General features: G+C 40.7%; 1 protein-coding gene across 1 annotated transcript; it reads right to left on the bottom strand.

Moving 5' to 3' along the window:
- Positions 1–2,189: 2,189 nt before the first annotated feature.
- Positions 2,190–6,773, bottom strand: LOC107304607. Its single transcript, XM_040525884.1, has 6 exons — positions 5,968–6,773; positions 5,462–5,655; positions 5,000–5,038; positions 4,560–4,751; positions 3,652–3,726; positions 2,190–2,477 (listed from the first exon to the last, which is right to left on the bottom strand). The coding sequence occupies exons 1-6, from the start codon at positions 6,771–6,773 to the stop codon at positions 2,392–2,394; spliced, it is 1,392 nt and encodes a 463-aa protein (XP_040381818.1). The 3' UTR covers positions 2,190–2,391.
- Positions 6,774–21,291: the final 14,518 nt, after the last annotated feature.

Here is a 21,291-nt window from a genome sequence, read left to right as displayed (position 1 = left end):
CCAAAACATTGTATCATTAGGTTGGTTGCCTCTTTGTAGTTGGATCTCCACAATGGTACCAATATGAATATCCATTTTTCGAACGATCTAGAGTTGGACATTCAACCTCATTTGAATAAGATAGTGTCGACGATCTGGATTGGCAGTAATATGCAGGGTGGTTAACGAGATGCAGAGAGCGATGGTTAGATGAAGACACGGGGTTACCCAGGTTTAGGCTCTCGATACACGAGATAACACCCTACTCCTGCTTGACGATTGTATTTGAGTGAATATGTGTATGTCCGTTGGCAGGTGCTCCTATCCCTCTTATACAATGAGAGACAAGGTTACAGATAGAGACCCTAATCTGATAAGACTAAGATCTACTCGTTCCAGATATGGTAGGTTCCACTAATCACAGCATGCACTCCGGATATTATCAAACTCCTAACTAACCTAGAACAAGATAATATTGTCTTCCTATTCGGTACTCCTAACCTATATAGATATGTACAGATTATGGATACCCTTAGTACAGTATGCCACATATAGACACACCTCTTCACTCTTAAGACTAGGTACTGGCAAACTAGTTTTTAGTTCGCAAAGAACTTTGATCCAATCTGTGGGAAGGAAAAAAACTAGATGCCTATCGCGCGGACACTCCAAGCGTCCGTTGTTTGGTACTCCATATGAGGGACTTGAGTTCCGGAGGCAGTCGGTTTCTTAAGTAGCACCGGTTTGGAAGCGGTGAAAACCGAGTGACAAACATGCTCATTTTCTTAGACATGTCTGCCTTTGACACCATATCTTCTTTTGCAAGCATCATCTAGGAAGTCCTATTCTAGCCTAGTCCACCTTGAATTAGTTGGACAAAGCTCTTGGGGTGCAACAAGTGTTTAGGAGGGACGAGTGGATCTTTCTTCTCTCTCGTTCCTTCCCTCCGTAGCCTTTTACCTAAGTGATGTCTAGTAGTCCACAAGTGTTTCAACTGGTTCAATTTGTTACTAGGTGGTGTGTTTGTGGACTCCATATTAGTACGCTGTCGACTGTACGCTTAGCGGTGGCTAGAGTGGTGTCGGTATTTGTGTGTAGGCACTGTCGGTGCATGGTGGGGCGTGTTTTTTCTAATTATTACCTTCAAGAGTTGTAATTTTCATCTTCTTAATCAATAAAAAATTTGCACCGTCCGGTGTGGGTTGTTATAAAAATAGAGAACCGAAGAAAGGACTAACTATAAAAGTTTAACAAAAATGCATATGTAGTACACTGATACCCCGTTGCTGGTCTATTGGACCTTGGACGCAATCCCTGCATTCCCCTGGCCAGAACCCTAAATTGAGTACACTAACCCTACAGGCATGGAACCATTTACAGCCCCAATTCAAACCATGGCATGTTGATTTAATGGAGTGATGCCTTCCATCTGTATGACGTTGATTCCTTTTATCATTGCTAAGAGGAGGACAATCATGGTGGAAAAAGGAACTAGCAAGCTTACTTCTTGACACGCAAGTGTGGAATTTCTTCCCTTATCCCATCTGGATGACGTTGATTCCTTTTATCATTGCTATTAAATATGAGTACACACATTTGCACTTAAATTGCTAGTAGGTTACCATCCTATTATGTTTTCAATTAGCCACTAGCAAAGAGCCAAAACGAGCCTCATATGTGAGTGGATAACAAGACACAACACTAAAAATGATCCTTAACCATTACTGAACCCTATATTTTAATTATGCCACTTTTTTTTTCAAAGTTGTGATGGGAGTGATGTATATATGGTGATACAACAAAAGTGAGTCAATGAGAGACAGGAGATGATCATGAGTTGGCTGGGGAGAGTGGGGTAGATACCATTTCCATCAAAGATATCATCATGTCAATGTACTGTCAAACCAAATTTGGACTTATAGTAGGCATACATACAGCTTCATGGGTACAACCTGAAACTATCAAGTTTCTAAACCTAGACAACTGCCATGGAGTTCAAGGATTCACATTTAATCCAAAATATGCATACACCAGAAAGGCTCTAAACTGAATGCAGTAGATTCATCAGATCAAATAATTCCATGTTTGATGGAAATGTGATAAATGCCTGTGTACTACGCCACGGCTCAATTCAGTACCATATTTTCATGTGTGAGAGGCAACAAAACCAACGGATCAGAACGACAAAATCAAAAATATTTAAGCACAATTAAACCATTTCTTCAGAAATTCTGAACTTGAATTTGGTAACACGACGTCATCACAATTCAAAGGTTCCGATATCGATCATCGGTCACAATTATTGACCATAAGCAAAAGTACTAGAGAGTTGCAGTCTCAACTGACAAACAGGTTTAAAATATAAATGAAGGGTAGCATAACATTTGCTGGCCAGCATCACCAACAATTATCTTAGATACCTTTGTTTGGTTGCAGAATAGCACCCGAGCCTTTGTTCGATGCCTCTGAATGTTCATCTTCATGTTCAGTTTTAACACCTACACATTGAATAGTGTGAGCATTACAAAATGTTAGGTAGCTATAGTTTTGGATGAAAAAAATCAAAATAATTTGGATTGTTTGACAAATTAAACAATATTTTGTTTGAATTATTTGGCATGGCATATCTAGAGTAACGAAATTGACTATGGTGTTGGTAGTACTATTTTACTAACAATATTATTGTCAATGAAAAATCTTGTTCGTTGATTTAGAGTTATACTACCAATAGAAAAAAATATTCTACTACCAACAGTTAATGTGGTAGAATATTGTTAGTAAAATTTTCTACTACCAATAGAAAAAATATTCTACTACCAATAAATAGATCCGATTCATTAGATTAGAAAAAATAAATGGTCTAGATTTGTAGAGGGTATCATAGGACACCTAGTAGAGTAACAGCATGAGGCATATCTTTTTATGAATTATTTTTGGGCCAATATGTGTGATTGCATTTAAATACTAACAACATAACACTTCTGATGCATCAACAATTTCATATCAGCATTATATATTGCATAAGGGTGGCTGGGTGCTGCTTCTCCCACGAACTTCAAGATATCTACTCACTACTGAAAATCCATGCAGTAGTAGCAGCATTGCATGCAGTGTTTAATTTACAAATCAGATTCTGAATAATAGAAAGACAGACACTTAAAGGTTTCTCTTTTTATTGTTCCCAGATTATTTGTGGATTGAGCACTGCAATATATGCTGCTATGATTGCTGCATATGCATTTTCAGAAATGAGTTGCAACTTGAAATGTTGAAGTTTGTGGGAGCAGCAAGAACCCTGGGACCTTGCGGCCTAATGTTAGTCGGAAATTGTTGATGAGATCAGAAAAAATAATTGCTTGTGTTGTTGATCTTTTCAATGAATGTACAAATTCTGGAACTAGAGTTCTGCAGAAATAGAAATGCCACAAGTAGACTACTTCCTCATCTACCGTGAGCATGCTTCCCGAACTGCTTATAATAAGTTTTTAGAAAGAAAATCCATGTTTATTTAGAAATAATCATACTAATCTATTTTTCAAGTTCAAAATAATTGATACTCAATTAAATTAAGCATATGACAAACTTTAAGCCTATGACGACTGGTAACAAGTTACTCTAGATTTGCCATGCCAGAGAATACTAAAAAACAGAGATATAATACAGTGCACCAACCTGCACCTGCATTCTGATAGATGCCGCTCCCACCAGCTTCAGCAGTTTCTTTGCCTTTATCAGTTCTTCCTGCTCCTGGAATATTACAGTGTCAATCATGTGTGGAATTATATTGAAAAGACAAACATTTCATTATGTGTTTGGATAAACTTATAAGAAGAATCTGTCCAAGCCCTTGACAGGAATAGTACATCAAGATAGATAAAATCCTTGACAGACATGGTACAACACGGTAGATAAAATCCTTTTTAATGTTTCAACTGAAATAATGAGAAGACCAAATTTTGGAAGAACATGTGGCTAAAAAAGGACAAATTTGGCATAACAGATGCAGTAATCTCACCTAACCTCCGAAAAATAACTAAGAAAAACATATCAGCATTCATGCAAGGAGTTCTTTATTCTAGACAATGGAGAAAAACATGTCATCATGCAAGCAGTTTTCTTTTTCTTTTCCAGACCATGGAAATAAAACTTCCAGTCCCAACACCAACTATAAGTATGTACACAACATATGTACAAGAACTGACTGACTATCTAGCAAGGTGCAGGAAATTGCCTCACAAGCAAATAAGACACCGTCAATTCAATCAACGCATGATTTTTCTTTGAACAATTTGTAGATCAATTGATGGCCTCTGTGTTCTCAGTCAGGGAAGCCTAGCTAACTAATTACCCTGATCACTCTTCACAGTAGCCATCCATACTATTTCCATGCCTAGTGCAAATACTCCCTCCCTTCCATATTATAAGACTTTTTGAGTCTATCTATATATTTTGTATATATGTCTAAATTTATTAGCACAGATATGCATGAATCTAAACAGGGTTAGAAAGTCTTATAACATGAAACAGAGTGAATATAGTTTAGAAATAGGAAACAATTTATCAGGAATTCGTCATATTACCTGCAGCACCACCAGCTGGGGCGCCATTGTTGCGCAGGCTGCGATAATAAGCTTGAGCTTGTGCATTCGTTTCCATCACAAGACGGCCACGCCTAGGGCCGCCGCTGCTACTGCCTTCTCCTTCCTCCTTCACGCTATCATAGATCTCTACACCACCCTTCTTTCTCCCAGCACGCTTCAACACAAGATTACCTGCCATGGATATATAAATATACCACCATTGCATTCATGTCAATGTCACAGTAGAAGATCAAATTAAAATTATGAACAATACAGGAAATTTTAATGTTAGATAGAAGAACTTGATTCCTTAGAGTCTTCATTAGTTTGACCTGCATCGCCTATGTAACCTCAAATTCAGAGTAAATATTATCCCTGGTTTATCATACTAATCTTCCATGAATTTTGTTTGTATTGAATATTGGTTTGTTTTCCTGTACCTTGTATCCGAGTGTACTCCTTCCAAATTATTGGGTTCTCTGGTGCAAACAACGCAAAACATGTGTCAGTAATAATTCAGCATCACATACATATGAAACAAAACTTATATAGGTGAAAAATCAAATCAGTTGATATGCTATTCATAAGACTAAATTTCAGAAAACCACACATATTAGGATTTAGGAGACAAAATCATACAAAACGATAGGACTTTTGGTACATGACAATAAACCATGGTATTATGCTCCTAGAGTTTTATAAAACAACAATATTGACTATTATTCTTTAATCCACTATAGTTACAAGTAAAAATTAAATCATATACAAGTTATAATCATATAGAATTTTTGACCAGGATACCCAAGGTTATATGCAATACATCAAAACCATTGTGGCTTTGTACAACTTAAACAATAATAAGTATAGTTTTATGAAATTTAAAATATGTTGAATAATCATACCTGGGTCATCATGCGGATCAACTTCAGTGTCATGGATGATCTCGAAGGTGCCAGGAGGAAGAAGAGGATACGGCATGGGGAAATACGGAGCATTTGGATCCTTCAGTTTGTTTTTCATGGCTTCGATCATGGCGATGGCCGCCTCCATGGCGGCCGAGTCTGCAGCAGTGGCAGTGGCAGTGGCAGGGACAGCAGTGGAGGTGGCGGGGGCGGTGGCGGTGGCGGCGACGGCGGCGGGAACAGCCACGGGGATGGTGGCGTGGATAGTGACGCTGGCGGTGGCGAGGCCGTGGCCCGGGGCGAAATGGACGGCGGGGAGAAAAGGCACGGGGACGGTGGTGCGGAAAGCGGCGGAGGCGGTGGCGAGGCCGTGGCCGGGGGCGGAATGGACAGCGGCGGCGGGGGCAGGAACAGCAGGAGCAGCGACGGGGGCGGGGGCGGGGGCGGGGGCGGCAGGGGGAGGGGCGGGGGCGGTGGCGGTGCTTCTTGCGCGGAGATTGCGGGCGTCCTGGGCGTTGATCCTGACCGGCGGCCTCGGCTGCCTGCGCTTCATCCTCACCGCCTCAGGCTTGAGGGTCCGCATGAGCGACCACGCCCTGGTCGGAGGCGCGGAGCGCGGGTGCCGCGCGATGTACGCGTCGCGCTCCCTGGTGACGCCTGCGTCCCACGCCATCGCCTCGGCGTCCGTGATGATGCTCGTCACGCTGCTCGCCATCTGCATGGCCATGGCGAGGCGCTCGTAGTCCGGCGCGATGTTCTTCACCATGGCGACCACCGCCACCACCTTCTGCTCCTTGGACAGCAGCCGCGCCGGCTTGTAGGGCGGCGCCTCCACGCCCTCTCCGAGCTCGTGCCACCACCGCTCGCGGCCGTTCGGCCACCACGGCGGCGGCGGCGGGTACTTCCCGGTCATCGGGAACCCATCCTGCGGCGGGTAGCACTTCTTCAGCAGCACCTTCACCACGCGCTCCAGCACGTGATTCTCCAGCCTGGCCACCGCCGCCGCCAGAGGCGACCTCACCACCTCCGGCCCCGGCGCCGGCGCCACCGCCGCCGCAGCCTGCTGGCCACCCGCTCCGCCGCTACCACCACCGTTCTCCATCTCCTCAGCAACTCCACCAGCACCAGCACCAGCAACAGCAGCGTGATGCGCACTTGTAGCGGCAGCGGCAGCAGCAGCAGCAGCGCTAATAAAGTCCTCAGCCTTGTCTTCTTCCTCGGTGCGATCAGCAATGGCTGTCACCGCTGGCTGCGCCTCTTGCTCCTCCGGCTTTAGCTTCTTCTGGATGGCGGATTCCTCGGATGCGGCCATGGCGGTCTGCCTACTGCCAGTAAGAAAAGCAAAACGGAATTTGGAAGCGAAAGAAAAGCAAATCCCATGCGTTATTTTGTATCCATCTATCCAGCGTAAAAACGTGAGCAAAAGTTTTGCTGAATTCTTGCTGTAGTTCATGCATGCCAGAGAGGATTTGGTTTTACCTTTTTGGGCTTGATCTCGAGCAAACTTCGCGGTTCTTTCTATCAGAGCACCAGAAGAACTCCCATCACCCTTCAAAGGTTCTTAGGCTTGGGAGGAAAATGTGTGATGATCAGTAAAAAAAGTCTTTTATGAGAATTTTTTTAATATATATGTTCATATGGTGAAAAGGGATACCATTAATTATGTAGCATCCAAGCATAGCAGAGAAAATCTGGTATTAATGTACTGCTTAATTAGTCATATTTGTATACAAATATTTGCAGTAAGTGAATTAATAGCATGCCTGCTAATTAGTAACTTATTCATATCTTAAAAAGGAAGTAATTAAATAGCTCCATTTATGATAAGGTTGTATCCAGCTAAAACAAGTGAAAAAAAATCTATAATCAATGTACTGTTTAATTACTCAATCTTTACAAAAAGATTTGATATAAAATGACTTAAGAGCATGCTTGCTTCTTGCTAGTTACTCCACCTAGCCTGTTTCAAAAAATAAAAACCTGTACCATTCGAATTTTGTTCGAAAATATAGTATTTCTAGCGCCATTCATGTTACTGTTTGTCGTATCAATCACCTCCTACATAACTTTCCTATCATCTAACCCATGCCTACACTCCAACCAAATTATATATTGAATTTGTTGACATGGTGTATTACTTGGCATGAAGTTGTGTCCAAAGAAAACAATGGAAAATTCTCAATTAATTTGTTCTTTTAATATTCCAATTCTGACAAAATGATTTGCCATAGTAGATTGGTTCTAGCCTTCTGGATTTATGTGTTAATATTTTTTTAGTTAAACATATATTTAAAAGATATTCCTAGAGCCATCTGGTTCCATGTGAAGAATTTTATCAATTCATTCCCTACATAATACACATTTTTTTTACAAAGTCTAAAGTTTAGATTTAATTCCTTCATTCATTTTGTGTTGCTATCTATTTACTTCGGCAAAAGTTTTTATTTCCGTTCCTTACATATGGCTTGAGTATGATTTTCTTCTACCGACCATAAAATTGGGTATGAAGTCTCCTCCAACATTCAAAATCAATACAGATTGATTACAGTGTTGGTATTCAAGGTGGTTTCAGTGATGTGGCACATTGACTTGGTATATTGTGTTGTTGTCTTGGCTAGCGGGAAAAGAAAAAAATATCATGGACCCCACTTGTCATGCATTCACCACATTTCTCTCCATTTGTTCCCTCTCTATTTGTAATGTCCCGCTTATCACGTGCTATTAAAAAGAAAATTAACTTAATCGTATGTGCGAAAATTTTTGCTCCTTGGATGTGGGTCCAAGTATGTGGATATCTCAATTAGTTTCCTTCCCTTGTCTCAAAATTGAATACCAAGTTTTTTCTTTCCAAAAAAAATCTCATAGTCTGAACTTTTGTACTTCACCGTTTTTCGATGAAAGCACCAGAAGAGCTCCCATCAAATTTCAAAGGTTCTGAGGCTTGGGAGGAAAATTTATGATGATCAGTAAAAAAAAAGTCTTCTGTAAGAGAAATTGTTGAATGGTGAAAAGGGATACTATTAATTATGGAGCACGGCTGAAAAGGCTGCTATTAATGTAGTGCTTAATTGGTCAGATTTGTATACAAATATTTGCAGTAAGTGAATTAATAACATGCCTACTAATTTGTAACTTATTCATATTTCAAGAAGGAAGCACTTAAAGAGCTCTATTTATCATAAGGTTCTATCCAACTAAAACAAGTGAAAAAAAATCTATAATCAATGTGCTGTTTGATTACTCAATCTTTACAAAAAGATTTGATATAAAATGACTTAATAGCATGCTTGCTTCTTGCTAGTTGCAATCTTTGTTTCAAAGAACGTGTACCATATATATTTTGTTCGAAAATATAGTATTTCTAGCATTATTCACATTACTATTTGTCGCATCAATCACCTCCCAAATAACTTTCTTATCATCTTACCCATGCCTACACTCCCACCAAATTATTATATTGAATTTGTTGACATGGTGTATTACTTGGCATGAAGTTGTGTCCAAAGAAAACAGTGGAAAAATCTCATTTAATTTGTTCTTTTAATATTCCAATTTCTACGAAAAGATTTGCCATAGTAGATTGATTCTAGCTTTTTGGATTTATCTGTTAATATTTTTTTAGTTAAACATATATTTTAAAAGTTTTTTCTAGAGCCATCTAGTTTGTTGTGAAAAATTTTATCAATTCATTCCCTACATAATATACATTTTTTTACGAAGTCTGAAGTTTAGATTCAATTCCTTTATTCAGATTGTGTTCCTGTCTCTTTATTTCGGCAAAAATCTTTATTTTGTGTTCATGAACTATGGCTTGAGTATGATTCTCTTCTATCGACCATAAAATTAGGTATGAAGGCTCCACCAACATTAAAAATCAATACGGATTGATTGCAGTGGTGGTATTCAAGGTGGTTTCAGTGATGTGGCACATTGACTTGGTATATTGTGTTATGTTGTCTTGCTAGCAGGAAAATAAAAAAAACTCATGGACCCCACTTGTCATGCATTCACTATATTTCTCTCCATTCGTTCCTTCTCTATCTGTAATGCCCCGCTTTTCATGTGCTACTAAAAACAAAATTATCTTAATCATATATGCGGAAATTTTTGCTCCTTGGCCATGAATCTAAGTTTGTCAAGATCTTAATTAGTTTCCTTCCCTTCTCTTGAAATTGAATACCAAGTTTTTGCATTCCAAAAGTAATCTCATAGTTTGGACTTTCGTACTTCGCGGTTTTTCTATCAGAGCACCAGAAGAGCTTCCATCAAGTTCTAAAGGTTCTGAGGCTTGGGAGAAAAATGTGTGATGATCAGTAACAAAGTCTTCAGTAAGAGAAATTGTTGAATGGTGTAAAGTGATACTGATAATTATTTAGCATCCAAGCACAGCTGAAAGGGCTGCAATTAATGCAGTGCTTAATTGGTCAGATTTGTATACAAATATTTGCAGTAAGTGAATTAATAGCATGCCTTCTAATTTGTAACTTATTCATATCTCAAGAAGGAAGTACTTAAAGAGCTCTATTTATCATAAGGTTGTATCCAACTAAAATAAGTGAAAAAATCTATAACCAATCTACTGTTTAATTACTCAATCTTTACAAAAAGATTTGATATAAAATGACTTAATAGCATGCTTTCTTCTTGCTTGTTACTCCCCCTGTTTCAAAAAATAAGAACACGTACCATTTGAATTTTGTTCGAAAATATAGTATTTCTAGCGTTATTCACGTTACTATTTGTCGTATCAATCACCTCCTACATAAATTTCTTATCGTCATACGCATTCCTACACTCCCACCAAATTATATATTGAATTTGTTGACATGGTGTATTACTTGGCATTAAGTTGTGTCCAAAGAAATCAGTGGAAAAATCTCAATTAATTTGTTCTTTTAATATTCCAATTCTGACGAAAAGATTTGCCATAGTTGATTGGTTCTAGCATTTTGCCATAGTTAAACATATATTTTAAAGTATATTTCCTAGAGCCATTTGGTTTGTTGTGAAGAATTTTATCAATTCATTCCCTACATAATACACATTTTTTTACAATGTCTAAAGTTTAGATTCAATTCCTTTAATTCATTTTGTGTTGCTAGTTGTTTATTTTGACAAAGTTCTTTATTTTGTGTTCCTGACTATGGCTTGAGTATGATTCTCTTCTATCGACCATAAAATCGGGTATGAAGGCTCCTCCAACATTCAAAATCAATGCGGATTGATTGCATTGGTGGTATAGGTGGTTTTCATGATTTGGCACATTGACTTGGTATATTGTGTTGTGTTGTTTTGGCTAGCTAGCGGGAAAAAAAAATCTGATGGATCCCACTTGTCATGCATTCACCACATTTCTCTCCATTCGTTCCCTCTCTATCTGTAATGCCCCGCTTTTCACGTGCTATTAAAAAAAAAATTAACTTAATCGTATGTGCGAACATTTTTGCACCATGGGTGTGAGTGTGTATGGAGATCTCAATTAATTTCCTTCCCTTGTCTCGAAATTGAATACCAAGTTTTTGCATTCCAAAAATAGTCTCATAGTTTGGACTTTCGTACTTCACGGTTTTTCGATCAGAGTACCAAAAGAGCTCCCATCAGGTTTCAAAGGTTCTAAGGTTTGAGAGGAAAATGTGAGATGATTAGTGAAAGAAGACTTCAGTATGAGAAATTGTTGAATGGTGAAAAGGGATACAATTAATTATGTAGCATCCAAGCACGACTGAAAAAACTGCTATTAATGTAGTGCTTAATTAGTCAGATTTGTATACAAATATTTAAAGTTAGTGAATTAATAGCATGCCTGCTAATTGGTAACTTATTCATATCTCAAGAAGGAAGCACTTAAAGAGATCTATTTATCATAAGGTTGTGCCCAGCTAAAACATGTGAAAAAAATCTATAATCAATGTACTGTTTAATTACTCAATCTTTACAAAAAGATTTGACATAAAACGACTTAATAGCATGCTTTCTTCTTGCTTGTTACTCCAATATTTCAAAAAAATAAGAACTTGTACCATTTGAATTTCATTCAAAAATATAGTATTTCTAGTGCTATTCACCTTACTACTTGTTGTATCAATAACCTCCTACATAACTTTCTTATCGTCTTACCTATACCTACACTTCCACCAAATTATATATTAAATTTGTTGACATGGTGTTTTACTTGGCATTAAGTTGTGTCTAAAGAAAACAGTGGAAAAATCTAAATTAATTTATTCTTTAAATACTCCAATTCCTACGAAAAGATTTGCCATAGTAGATTGGTTCTTGCTTTTTGGCATTATGTGTTAATATATTTTTTTAGTTAAACATCTATTTTAAAAGATATTTCCTAGAGCCATCTGGTTTTTGTGAAAAAAAAATTATCAACTCATTCCCTACATAATTCACATTTTTTACAAAGTCTGAAATTCAAATTCAATTCCTTTCATTCATTTTGTGTTGCTATCTATTTATTTCGGAAAAATCTTTATTTTGCATTCCTGAACTATGATTTGAGAAACAAAATCTTTATTTTGCATTCCTGAACTATGGCTTGAGTATGATTCTCATCCATCAACAATAAAATTGGGTACGAAGGCTCCTCCAGCGCATTCAAAATCAATGTTGATTGATTGCAATGGTGGTATTCAAGATGGTTTCAGTGACGTGACACCTTGACTTGGTATATTATCTTGTGTTGTCTTGGCTAGCGAGAAAACAAAAAAAATTCTCATGGACCCCACTTGTCATGCATTCACCACATTTCTCTCCATTCGTTCGCTGTCTATCTGGAATGCCCCGTTTTTCGCGTACTATTAAAAACAAAATTAAGTTAATCGTATATGCAAAAATTTTCACTCCTAGGTGTGAGTCTATGTGTGTCGAGATCTCAATTAGTTTTCTTTCCTTGTCACGAAATTGAATACCAGGTTTTTGCATTCCAAAATAATCTCATAGTTTGGAATTTCGTACATCACGGTTTTTCGATCAGAGCACCAGAAGAGCTACCATACGGCTTCAAAGGTTTTGAGGCCTGGAAGCAAAATGTGTGATGATCAGTGAAAAATAATCTTCAGTAAGAGAAACTGTTGAATTATAGCCCCAGCTTGCTTCTCCTTCCTCTCACGGCCTAGGGCCATTTTCTCTCCGTGACCCAATTGCCCTGCCCAACATGCTTCGAACCGCTCACCCCCCCCCCACACACACACACATAAGATGCGACCAATCATGGCCTAGACAGCCACCTTATGCTCAATTGTCACACCTCGCTCTGCCACCGTCTATAGTGGCAATGCTATAGATGATGTGTTGTAGGAGATCGTAGTGAATGAACTCCCACAAGACCGCTTTGTCCATACCAGTCCCAAGATACATTGCTGCTGCCATGGTCAGGCTAAGATGCATTATAGCAACTAATAAATATTACCTTTAGTAGGTCACACCTTCGAAGCGAGTCCTGAAGTTGATTAACAAGTAGAGAAGCAACAACAGAACTTAGCTCAACTAAACTCAATCCACAAGCAATGGCTTGGGATTAGGAAGGAATTCCTAAGCTTCAGCGTCACTTGTTTTAGCGGTCATGCCTTCTCTTCAAACTGCTAAGTATATATAGCAGCATGGGTGAGTACAAAAATGCACTCAGCAAGTCAGTGGGAATTATAGATGATATGGAAGGAATGGCAAGGTGGGGTTTAGGTTTATTTTGCAAACGGGTGATTTGGAAAAGGGGCGGGCATCGGCTGGAGCAAGACGACGACCATGCGTTATACGTTCATGCCCCCATGAGCTGGTTGGCCTTGGCGCTAGAGGCGATTGGCAACCTCATGGGCTGGCAGAAAGGCAGGCGGCCCAGGGCTAACAATAGGGGTGGCAGCTTGGGCTCCTAGATAGCCTAAGATTGGAAGGGGGTGGATATGACTCTGGGCCCAAGGAAGAAGGGAGAGGGAGAGGGAAGGTGGAAAGGGGACTGGGCTAGATCGACTAGGAAGAAGGGAGGGGAAGGTTGGGCCGACTTTCAGCATGAGAGAGCAAAAGGTTTTTTTTTTAATCTTTCTATTATGAAAACTCAAAAATTGTTCTTGTTGTGACTTTCTTTAATATTTTAATAAATTCAACAATTCCAATTAAAAGGTGATCTTTAACTTGGGAGAATTTATCAAGACTTGACAATCTAGGTATAGAGGTTGGATCAAGTCTGAGATTGGATAGGTTGTGGATACATACTTTTCTCACGTAGCTTTGACTATAGCTAGTCGAGCCTCGAGTGTGGCAACCTCTAACTTCACGTTGAGCTGCAGTTCTGCTAATGCAAAAGTAACAAGTTCAAGATAGTGTGATTCTGAGAGCAACTGAGAACGTGAAGAGTAAGTTACCTACAAGCTCAGCTACTACTGCGTCTTTAGCCTTCTTTAGCTCATGCACTTGGCATAAAGTACCGTCTTGGTAGCCATGAGTTGAGTACACTTGGTCACCAATTTAGTGTTCAATTGTCTTAGGCTTGAGTTAAAACATTGTAAGAGTAAGATTATGAGATTTCTACAAATACAAGACAAATGAGACAAAGGAGCCCTGGTGGTTACCTTAATGGTGTTGCTTGTTGATAAATTTGTTGATAATTTTTTTGCTCTTTGATGTATCTCATCCTTGTCTTGCCTAACTTACACAAGATTTTTGGGGCATTAGACCGAGCTTAGACATGCTAATTCATATGGAAAACCAAATAAGACTTTATGACCGAGAGAAACAAAAGAAAAATGAGTGTTAGATTGCTTCCCCTAGAAGCCATGCGAATTTCTTGATGTTATGTTGCTTCTTGGAGATGTGCTCGGAGTTAGTTTGCTCGTCGATGGTGATCAACTTGATTTCGCACAGGATATGGGAAGGATTAACAACCTCATTCTTAGGTGCTAGGAGAGCACACATTGTTGGCAGTTGCCTTGGGATTTCCTCCGGTTCGTCCTAGGTAGTCATCGTAAAGGTGGAGGGAGTAGTGGCAGTTAGAGGAGTGTACCTAGGAAAAGTTGTGGTGTCTTTGATGGTTGGAGTGTCATCTCCTAGGTTGCTTGTGCTCTGCTGCTCAGCTCACTTTGGTTCATGAGAACGGGTGGTGGAGATAATGGCTTTGGTGGTGCTTTTGGAGATGACTAACTAGCAGAGTGGTCACCAAGCAATGCCTCCTTAGTTGGAGAGGTGGCTTGGGCCTAGTGGAGACTAGGAGATTGCATGAGCCAACTAGCCTCCTAGTTGACAGCTTGATGCTTGAGTTGTCAGTTGACCCGGTGGGTCAATGTCACCAGAAGCCCTATAAGGAGTACAACATATAACTCAAGACGATAAACGGTATACAAGAAATAAAAAATTTAAGACAAAGTGCTTTACTTAATGAACTTCCATAAGCGGAACATTTTCTTAACTCCCGAGGGGTAGAGGGCTCAGAGACTGAGCTGGGCTAGGGACATTAGGGTCATCCAATGACTCGATTGGCTCGACCTCAACATCTGCATTGACGGATATCCTCCTAGCCATTAGCTCACCGGTGGAAGGAGATGTTGGCCTTTTCCTCTTAGGAGACGTGCTCCCATGAGGATATGATAGAAAGACGTGGTGGTTCTGAAGCTAGATTAATAAGTTAAAGCAAAATAGAGTGTGGAAATTGACAAGTGATGAGAAAATACTCCCTCCATCCCAAATTGATCATCATATAAGAGAAAACTAGAAATCCCAAATTGATCATCATATAAGAGAAGAGAGCTTATTATATATTAATTGTAGTGTGAAAAACTCTTTGGTTAACACACACATTAAATGCTTACATGCGTCTACCCAATCAGCTTTGATGCGATTTGCAAATTTCGATTATGCATGTATATATGTAGCTTGGGATTTGTGACTCTAGTTTTTCAATGCTAATTAAATAAATTCTTGGTCTTTGCACCTAAACCTTATATGATGATCAATTTGGGATGGAGGGAGTAATACTTACTATTGGATGTTGAAGGACGAAGTTGAACAAAGATAGAAACTTGTTAGCCCAAACAGGGATCTCGATTAGGGAGGCGAAGAACTTGCCCATTCGAATGGCAAGCTCTACTGGTTTGAGCATTCGAAAACTTCCATAGGTGGGTCCATTCCTTCAATGGTTGGACCCGACGGTGTTCAAAGTGGTGGGCAACCCATACGTTGATTAAGCCCCTAGATTTAAGATCTTCGATGAGCTTCAACAAGGCACTCACTTGAGGTACTTCCTTAGTAGTCAGGAAAGAGGTCCACAAATCCTAGGCAATGGGAGTGTGGCCCAAAAAGAGGGGAAGAGAGTTGGAAAAGTTCGAGTAATAAAACCACTCCTTGTGTCGTCCCATCAAGGAGTAAACCAAGAGGGTGAGCCAAATTTTCTCCTGAAGCTAGATGTCGACACCACCGACCACAAAGGGTTTAAAGTGAGTCAACTGGAACATGACATAAAAAAGATGACATAAGATTGAAATGCGAAGGGATTCCAAGGAAGGTTTCACAAATATAAATGAAACTTGTGATTTTGAGGATGGAGTTTGGATCTAAGTGGTGAAGCTCAATTTTGTAAAAATCCAACAAACCCCAAAAGAAAGACACTGGAAGACTAAAACTCCTACCAAAAAAATGATTTGAAGACCACTACTTCATTGGAGTTTGGGGCAGGGAAATTTTTACCTACAGCAGAGTGCCAGCCAGTAAGTAGGAATGAGGCATGTGGTGACAATAGCTTGGAGGCACTGGTCGGTGGCGCTCGAGGTTTGCCATGTGTTGAGAGGCAACTCTTTAGCCGCGTTGCTAGAAGTGGCCATTGGCAATGGGGGTGGTTGATTTGGAGGTGGAGCGAGGTGCACAAAGAAGCGGAGCAGGATGAAAAGCCTAATAGCCGACAAAGGTAGATGAGTACTGTGGGATTGCAAGTGTGAGTGAGGAGAGAGAAGAGTGAGAGGAGGAAGATGAAGGGGCCACGACAAAGACGATAAAGTGGTAAAATGGGTCACTAGCAACTAAATTGGCCGAGAATTGTGTTGCACGAATAAAGGTCTGGTTTGACTAAGCGAGAGGGTATCATTGCTTAGGCACAGTGATGGCGCATTTTGACCAAGTCATTAGATAATGTTGTAATTCTTATGTTTCACGACAACAGTAAAAATGAAGATTATAATCTCTGTTAATTAGGATACCAATGTTATGCTCTTAAAAATAGTTGACATATGAACTTCTATTGACGATGTAGATGTCGGATGAACAGAGTCTAAGCACGGTATGCTACAAAGTATGTGTCTCACCTAAGTGGGACCTAGGAGTGCTACTATACTCGGGCATATAACCACTCAAGTCAATCTAATGATTGAGCATTCAAGGAATTTCGTTGGGCAACATAATCTATTGGTAAATTTTTAGTACTAATTTGATGCTATCACAATTACAAAAACCACTCAGGCTCAGGGCACTTGGGTGAGGATGACTCGGGCAGAGAGCGCTTGGGATAGATCACTCAGGAAATCACTCTCATGGGCACTACGAGACTCCTCCGCATGCGTCGGTTTCGCCATCAACTCCTTGGGCCATGTCCCTGAGCTGCGAGCTTCACACTTCTCTATCATTGCCATCACTTTTTTACCTGTGAACACTGCTACACGCTCCAATTTTATTCTATTGCACTGTCGTAATGCACAACCGCATGCCTTCCTAGCCACCAAACTACTTCCCTGCCTAACACACCATTGGTCGCACCTGCCTAGCTTTGTTGTCACCGGTACTCAGGCTCTCTCCGTCTCGTCCAAACCACTACCATCCTCTCCTACCATACCTTGGCACAACTCTATTTGTATGCCATCGTGTGTGATTGGGTGCCACCAGGCATTCTCCTTACCCTCATCCTTCGCCTGCTCACTCCCTTCAGCCACCTTGCTCGTGAATTGCTACCGTCGCGCCCAGATGTAACTGTGGCCATGCGCCCTTCTTTCCTTCACCCTCGTTGCTATGCCCCTGTCACTGGCGCTAACCACTTTTACCCTTTCCATTCTCCTAGACCACCACCACCACTCGATCCCGTCACGTCATCAATCGCTTGTGTTGGGCAAGCTCCCTCAGTTTTACTCATGGGTACCATACTTGTGGACTCCTGGGCCCCTCTCTGGCTGAGTAGGCTATGCCGCCATCCTCTCTTGGGATAACATGTCATCCTATGCCTACTGTACCCACCTTGTAGTGCTTCCCTCTATGCCTCTTCGTCTTTGCATCCATGTCTCATGGGCCAATTGGCCGATTGGGCCAGTTTCTCGTGCCTCATAAGCAAATAAGTCTAGCTATTATCCCTCTCAACCTAGGCCAATTGACCCACACACTCTTTCCCATCTAAACAATAAGTCTAAAAGAACACCCCCCGTCCCTGGGCAACATGCCATTGGACCCCCCTTCCCTGGGCAACATGCCATTGGACCGACCCAACTGGCTCTACTTTGTTTCACCTCCCTCTTTGTCTAATAAAACTAGGTCCATATCCTTATCCTCATCCTCCCTACCTTTGAAGTCTAAAGGAACTCCCACATACCTCACCTGTCAATTACTCAAATTAATACCAGGTTATTTGCTACAAAATCTAGCAAAATTTTCCAAAATTCATATCCTTCAATCCGTAACCCCAATTGAATCTGTTCCAGGCTTCCAACTCATGTAATTCTCTAAAGTTGAGATTTACCTAGTGGCACTATTATTAGATATAATTAGGCTCTTTTTCCTAATCTTGTGTAGGTTTTTGATTGTTCTCGCTTAGTATCGATCTGCATATTTCATAGGAAGCATTTTTTCTCGAAGATCATGAAGACCTTGAACAAGGAAATTCATCATTGGCCATACTACTCACATAATTGGAACTCCAAGTATATTTATTGCAAAACCTCCATGTTGTTGGTCACACTTCTAGTATTCTGTTTCACCTCCCTCTTTGTCCAATAAAACTAGGCTCATATCCTTATCCTCCCTACCTTTGAAGTCTAAAGGAACTCCCACATACCTCACATGTCAGTTACTCAAATTAATACCAGGTTATTTACTACAAAATCTAGCAAAATTTTCCAAAATTCATATCCTTCAATCCGTAACCCCAATTGACTCTGTTCCAGGCTTCCAGCTCATGTAATTCTCTAAAGTTGAGATTTACCTAGTGGCACTATTATTAGATATAATTAGTCACTTTTTCCTAGTCTTGTGTAAGTTTTTGATTGTTCTCGCGTAGTATCGGTCTGCATATTTCATAGGAAGCATTTTTTCTTGAAGATCATGAAGACCTTGAACAAGGAAATTCATCATTGGCCATACTACTCCCAAAATTGGAACTCCAAGTATATTTATTGCAAAACCTCCATGTTGTAGGTCACACTTCAATTGTTCGGTCGCAGTTTGCAATATAACTATATTGCTAAATTTACCCTTCCTTCATGATTGTTACACCGTCTTTTCCTTGTACCACATTTGGTGTACCTCAGTATCCGTGCATCCTTGTTCCTACATGGACAGTCGCCCTGAAACTTAAAATTTGAGAAGCCTCTCAAGTAAATTTGGTCTATGAAAGCTTTAGAAAACTTGGCACTTGGGTTGCAATCTTGAGAATGAAAATGAGTATAGAATAATGTTTTCTGGGACACAAGGCAATTGGGGTGATGCTTATATGGCCATGCTTAAGGACCGATTCCTTTGAATGACATGCAAGCATAAGATCGTACCACCACATGGATGAAATGAGACACCCATGGCTGAGTAACTTGTTGGCTTGGGGAATCCTTGAATGCCAGAGGTAATGGATTCATTTAGAGAGGATGGGGATGCATCTCGACCTTCCTGGTACAGCATGGTTGAGGATCTAACTTGTGATCGTTCAAAGGAACTCTCTTATTGGAAAGAGGTGACCCTATTTTGGTTTGGGAAATACCTTGTCATGAAAACCTCCAAGTCACCAATTGTGTTGGATCCACATGTATTGGTGTTTAGAGTAAGTTGCATCGTGTTGTGGCTAAAGTGCACGCCCTCTATTGAGATTAATAAACAGTCTCAAATAGTCGTGCCCATGTTCATGGCTGGATGCACGGTGATTCTTAGCGTAGTTCTCTATTTTTACCATGCTTGGTGAAATGTGCGTTGTGGTTTGGGAAACTAGTGAGTTAAGATAAAAAGCGGTTGTCGAGAATAATCAAAATCGAGGAGTCCAACGAAAGTTGTTGGGCTCATGGAGCCAATCTTGAGGCCAACTTGTGGAGAGTTGGGCAAAACTTTCGGAAAGAAAAATAAATATTGACTCATAGTTCCACTCCGACTAATTAGTTGAGACCTTGTCGCTCTAGTTGCAGAGAAGTACACACTTAGATGCTTTGAAAACTTTAAAATAAAACAACCAGCCTTCCTTGAGGCTTGAAATAATCACTTAAGTTCCTTTTGGCTTGCTAAGTATACTAATACTCACCCTAGCTCTCTATTTTAGCCCCTCCACCAAGAAGTTTAAGTTGAAGCAAAGCTTAGGGTTTCATCCTAGTTCTCATCCATTGCATGTGGTGCTGCCCTTAGCTCGTTGGTTCCCCTGCTACTACTTTTGTCCTACTAGTTTCTATCTCGGGTATCCCCGACACTGCAATATAGGGTAAGTTAAGGTCTATGGTCTATTATGTAAAGTAAGGATTACAATGTTTCCTAATTGTTACTATTGATACCATCATTGTGTCCTGGGACTAGTATTGGTGTTACGGCTTCATGCGAGATGGTTTGTGCCATTCTCCTGTGACATGCCCTGTTTGGTGCTGTTGTATGACAATACTAGATTGGGGCATGACACTATCTCTGACGCATCAATCTAAGGTCATGCTCATGGGAGGAACTGGGCATGTAAAGGGGAGGATGTGGTCAGCATAGTGAGGTTCTATCATTCTGCTAGAGACACGATGAAGGAAGGTGAGCAAGAGACTGCCGAGGAGCAAGGAGTGGCTTTGTGCTAGCTTGAACTCGCGCGCTCTTTTTTTTAGAAGGGAGAGTGATGGTGGTGACAAGCTAGCTCCATCAAGCTAGCTTGAGCTCGATGCTACCAAGGGTGACACATCGATCATCAAGCCATGTCATGCTGGAGCTTTTTAGCTTGTCTGTGGGAAGGGATTGCAGTGGTGGCTGAGACAAGCTCTGGTGACAGTGCGGCAACTCGCTATCTGCAAGGGGGAATGAATTGTCCTCTCAGGTGGCTTGCAGAAAAGAGGATGATAGTAACCGAGGAATTTTCCTTGCCAAATATGGTGGCATCTATCAAATATTCCATGTTCCACCGCCATGCTTCCTCCGATGGTTAGTCAGAACTCATCGACACTAATGAACCTCGGAATAGTTAACCCCATGTGATGCATCCTCGATAACAAATTTTGTTTTGCTGATGTTTGTTTACTATCACACCCCACCATTACCACCATGATCTCTCCATGTGGCCTCTAAGACGGCCTCCTCACGATCTTTGCCACGCTTGACTTTGATGGCTCCATGCCACACGTGCACAACCATGGACATGGTAGCCTACCTCAAGCTTTGTCATCATCTAACCTTGATTCCCTCGCTCGATGCGCCTGCAGCTCACTTCCCTATTCTAAGCCTCCAACCGTTAAATGGCTTGGATCATGGTATTGGAGGTGATGAGCTTCGAGGGGTCGTAGTGATGATAAGTGACTTCAACCCTGTTGGTGCATGGTGTCAACCTCATTCCCCTCGATGCTCAAGGCCACACCCATAGATGCCACCGGCCTCTATCTTCTTCCACTCCTGCCTTGCCGCCATCAACTTGCCCTCCCCCTTTGTCTGCT

This window comes from Oryza brachyantha, chromosome 7 (assembly GCF_000231095.2).
Source record: "Oryza brachyantha chromosome 7, ObraRS2, whole genome shotgun sequence".
NCBI classification, from domain to species: Eukaryota; Viridiplantae; Streptophyta; class Magnoliopsida; order Poales; family Poaceae; genus Oryza; species Oryza brachyantha.
The sequence above is the reverse complement of the archived record's forward strand: the minus strand, read 5'-3'. Positions and strand labels throughout refer to the sequence as shown.